Source organism: Crotalus tigris, unplaced genomic scaffold (genome assembly GCF_016545835.1).
Source record: "Crotalus tigris isolate CLP2741 ecotype Arizona unplaced genomic scaffold, ASM1654583v1 scf7180000017551.9496454, whole genome shotgun sequence".
Classification (NCBI taxonomy): domain Eukaryota; kingdom Metazoa; phylum Chordata; class Lepidosauria; order Squamata; family Viperidae; genus Crotalus; species Crotalus tigris.
The window spans coordinates 4,054,306-4,059,425 of NW_024096469.1; the positions used below are offsets into that span (position 1 = coordinate 4,054,306).

The window sequence follows — 5,120 nt, forward strand, 5'->3', positions numbered from 1 at the left end:
TAGGTCTGACTCACCAACATGAATGTAATTTCTTGTCACCTGTAACTATTGGGCGAGTGCTTAAATACAAAGCTTGCTTTGGCATAATTTTTAACAACACATTATCATGAGGCATCAGTGTAATCAACTTCTTTAGCTGACCTATATACAAATACTGTTCTACAATATCAGCATACTACTATATTATTTAACCAATAAACCAAGACCACAACAGTAATTGAATTTTAAAGAATTTTAATACAAACTTAATATAAACTATTTCAGTCCCTCTCTTTAACATAAGACATTGACTCAAAATACTTTTATACCTTTTTCAAGTATTGCACAATGTAGGTACAAAATTAATATTTACGATTACATTTTCTTCCATAATATATAGCAAAAAATCTTTAAACTTTTTAACAGAAAATACAATTTGTGTTTCTTTCTTGGAAAAGTTTTCCATACAGTTTGAATTCCACCACTTAAGGAATATTTGTACACTTTTTAGAACTGATGTTTTTTTTTTAAGATGGATTTTATAATTTCAGTAAAAAAAATACAACATGAAGCTGCTGCAGTTGTCACAGATCACTGTAGTAAAAAGATAAAAATGCAATACCATGTTGTAGAAACAATATATACTCTGATATTTTACAAACTTTGTACTAAATTAAATTATACAATTAGAAAAGACCAATAAACCCATTTATTAGTGCCAATTTTTTATGTATAAAAAATCAGCTGTCCTTGCTATATCTTAAATACTGTAAGAGGCCATATCTTGAATATATTTAATGTACAGTCAGTAAAAAATAACTTTGTGCTTGGTTGGCAAATGAAAAAAAGATGCATGTTGTCCTTATCTAACCAAGCTTGAATGTATTCATACTACAAGCTTTTTAGAAAAAACTCAAGAGGTGAAAAATTTAACACCCTTGGGTACGTGCATTTCAACTTGTACAATATGATTTGTATTTTTGTTTAGTTAGCCATAACAGGCTGGAATTGCTGGTTAGAGTACTGCATGCTATTTAAACTGAAATTCAAGCCATCCACAAAAGACTTTTCATTTAGACCTCCATAGGCTGCAAACATATCAAAGGCATTACCGTATTGGAGAGGACTAAGGTTAAGGGGATTGTCTCCAGGGAACAGGTTGTTTGTACTACCTTGGCCCTGTGCATTAGGGAAAATGAATTCCTTTGCGTTGGGAGAAAGGGCAGATGTTTTCTGCTGCTGTTGTGATGGTTGTTGCTGTTGTGAAACCTGCTGGCTATTGAGGCCAAGACCATAGAGAGAGTGCATGGAGGATGAAAGAGCTTTCTGTTTCAGCAGATCGTTGACATTCAAACCAAGATTAGTGGGAGAAGTGCGGGCGACCTTGTTAGTACGGCTGCTGTTCTTCATTTTGGTCGAGCCAAACTTGGTGGCAGCAAACGTGGCGGTGGTGAAAGTTAAAGGCTGAGTAGAGCGGGGCATGAAGGTTGGGCTCACAGTGGCAGAATGACCAATGGGAGGCGAAGGAGAACTTGACACAGAAGATGTGGGGTCACTAATTGGCATGAACACCTGGGCCTCTGGGTTAAAGCTATTCTTGATTTCTTTATCTAGTTCACATCCATTTTCACTGGAATCATCCACATAAAGCACTTTCACTGGTCCCTTTTCACCAATTTGGTATGAAACCTCAAATGGGTCAATCCAAACACTAAGATCCTGAGGCAGATTGCCACGAACATCATCAATGTCCAAACCACTCTCTTTGGATGCTTGTTCAATGACTGGGTCCACTTTTTCGCCTACATGTATACATCTAAACCCTGATCCTTTATATGGCTTATCTGGATACCAGTGCCCTTCATACTTCTTCTTAAGCAGTCTTTCAAGTTCTTCACCAAAAATGTTCACACGTCGTCTGGGAAGCTTATTGTACAAATATGAGATAATAAAATTGAGTGCTACTTGTATTTCAAGCTGCATAGCTGCTACAGCACAAAATTACAGTCTGTTTCAAACCACAACGATCAGGGGAAAAAAAAAGTTCAAAATACCACAGGAAAGCAAAAATTGTGTTCAAAGTGCTGATTTTAGTTGATAATTATTCTTCACCTTGAGTAGTGTTGTTCCTTCATGAGGGGGTAAAAAGAAAAGTCCACATAAGAAAAGTACAAGAGAAAATGAGAAAGGCCTATTAAATTCACGCTTTGCCTAAACCACCAGGCTATATTTTTTACAGGTAATGTCTGCAATACTGTTTGGTACTATTTTCGCAAATACTACATAGGCTAATTAGGTTAAATATTCTAAATACAAATTACTATTAAAAAGCACCAAAAATATGTCCAAAGATATAACATTCCAAAACCTGGGTTTTGTATAATTGTGTCTTTAAAAAGCCTACCAAAGATTCTGTGCCAAACCTATTTCTTAAGAGTCTTATAGAATCCAATTGTAATACTTGGTACTATTTTCTCTACTTAGATTAAAATAATCCCTTCTGTTAATAATACAGCATTTGCAATATTGCTTCAACCGAATCAGAAATGTCATAAATACTATCTTTTGGCAGGTTAAAAAAAAACTACATATGTCAGCTTCCAGAATCATTTTTATTATTTAGATACAAGCATGACATGTAAGTTTATTAAAGAAAAAAAAGCAAAGAAGCCACTCCAATTCTACCACAGCTTTTAAAATTACTAAATCAAGACCGGGGAGGGGGGGGGAGAACCATTTCATAATAGAAACAGTACTCAACCAGAACTTACAATCCTTACAGGAATCTTTTTCCTTCAAGTATGAAGCAGTCAAATAATTGTTGGTACAACTTTAATTAAAAATTAAAATGAAAAGGTAAATGTGAATATGCTTAAAAATTATACTGCCAGCTTTTAAATTAATTTCCCTATTTAAATTCCATATTTAAGCAACTAATAAAAAATATTTCCTTTCATATTTTTGTTTTTTCACTGCACTGCATCGTAGGTTGAAATCTACCAAGTTTATAAACCAGAGGGAAAAAAATCTAAGTCAAAATTTCTAAAATTTGCCATAAATAGTTGATTTCAGATCTTCTAAAGACATTTCCTTTCCTTGTGCCCTCTTTACATGATAAGAGAACCACCAGCTGATAAGACAACCTTTAAAACATTTTGCTAGATCAGCAGTGGGTGGGGATAAGGAAAGATCAAGGGCAAACAGAAGATATTTACAAATGACACATGTAAGGTACAGAAGAACTGACTGGGGAAGAAGCTATTTAAAAATTATCCATTCGTTCAGCTCCCTTACACTGTAGGAAAGATATTACCCAGAGAGGGTATATATTGTATGGTATGGTACAAAAAGGCTAAAAATATTTCAAATGCTGTCTATTTTTATCACAAGCCTTTTAAAATCAGTTAACCCGGTTAATTACATCAATCATAATAGTGGTGGTGATAGAGAGCTGAAGAAAAGCAAGTATCTTAAGCAGAGTAATACAGCATTACATAATCAGGCAGTTGAGTCTCATTAGATTTCTGCTCACAGCTCTTGAAGCTCCAGCAGCAGGAGAAAAGTGTTTTCTATAAAGGGAAAAAAATGATTGCCCAAGGCCTCTCTCTCTCTCTCTTGATTAAACCAAGCCCAACCAAATTCTCTGTCGGTCTCACTGCCAATCTGTTTTTGCCCTTTATACCATATGGGATAGGAAAAGACTTCGCAAAAGTGATACAACTGTGGCAATGCCATGGGGTTATTTAGCTCAGAAGCCCTCTTCCCCAACCCACTCCTATTGTCTGTTTTTTTTTTTTTTTAACCATCTCTTTTCCTATATAAAAATTGGCCGTCCCCTTCTCTACCTTAAGAAACCTCCATCCTGCAAAAATAAAAATAAAAATAAATGACACATCGCCCTTTCCACGGTGTGGCTAAAGCGCTACAACCACACTATACACGTACAACAAAAATTGGCCTGTCAGCCGAGCCGTCCAGGGCAGCAGCTCCCACCATTTCCCAACCCAGGCCGGTCCTCTCCCGTCGCCCAGCTCTCCGCCCCGCGGGATGGGGGCCAAACCCTCCAACTGCCCTCGCTGCACCGCCCTCCAGCAACCCCCCCCCGCTCCCACCACGGCTGCTGGGAGAGGCCAGCCGGGACCCCGCGCGGCGCGAGCAGCCGCCTGCCCGGGACCCTCCTGCCCGAGCCTCCCTCTCCCCGCATTCGCCCGGGAAGGGGCTCCGCCCGTCCGTCCGTCCGTCCGTCCGCGCCACTCCCTCCTCCTCCTCCTCCTGGGTTGTGTCAACACCCGCCGCTGCCCTGTCAGCCCTTCTGCCAACACCCCGCTCGCCGCCAGCCTGCTGTTCTGCTCCCTGGGCGCGCCGTCCCTCTCTCACACGAATGGCCGTGAGGGCCGAGAGCTCCCCGCAATCCGGCAGGCCTGGCGCCCCCCTCCCCCCACCTTCTGCTTCCCTCAGCGCCTCGCTCCGCCGCCCCCAGGAGTGCGAACGACACTCACCCGGGTGAGCGGAGCAGGTGGCGTGACTGGTAGTGCAACAATTCCGGCAAGAGTCCGAGGGGTGCGGAGGGCGCGGAGGGGGCTCAGGAGCGAAGCCCCATTCCCCGAAAGGACGTTCGGAGAGGGAAAAGGATGGCGCTGCTCGCCTCCGACCCGAGAAAACACGCACCCCGTTCGGGAGCTGCTCGACGCCTTCTTGTAAGCGCCCGAGTGCTCCTCCGGCCCCTATATATCGCCTCCCTCGCCCCGCCCCATTTGGCTCCGCGTGGTTACGCCCACCCGCTCCCCGCCCACCATTTAGCCTGGCCCCACCCACTAGCCTGCCAATCGGTCGTCCTCGGTTTCAACCGCTGCTGCCGATAGGGCCTTTTAGCCTGCCAATAAGACCGCAATCCCCGCCCCGAGCTCTCCTACCCTCAAATCCTTGTCTTCTTTTCTCATCCGCCCTCTGCGCTGGTCTCTCTTTCTTAGTTCTTTTAGGGAGAAAGATTTAGGGGTGTTTTTTTTTAAATACACAATTTAAGATAGATAGCTATATACAGACAGGTATGTGTCTGTATTGTGTGTTTTACTGTCATCCAGATGGCTTTGTTAAAAGCCTTATCCACCGTAAAACTCCCCCGACATGGTAAGAAAGCGATT

At 41.9% G+C, this 5,120-nt stretch overlaps 1 protein-coding gene across 1 annotated transcript; it reads right to left on the minus strand.

Annotated features, from left to right (window-relative positions):
- Nucleotides 1-217: 217 nt before the first annotated feature.
- TOB1 (transducer of ERBB2, 1) lies at nt 218-4,694 on the minus strand. The gene is made up of 2 exons (XM_039343952.1): nt 4,479-4,694; nt 218-2,108 (listed from the first exon to the last, which is right to left on the minus strand). Exon 2 carries the CDS (start codon nt 1,960-1,962, stop codon nt 964-966), a length of 999 nt encoding a protein of 332 aa, XP_039199886.1. The 5' UTR covers nt 1,963-2,108; nt 4,479-4,694; the 3' UTR covers nt 218-963.
- Between the last annotated feature and the right edge of the window lie 426 nt (nt 4,695-5,120).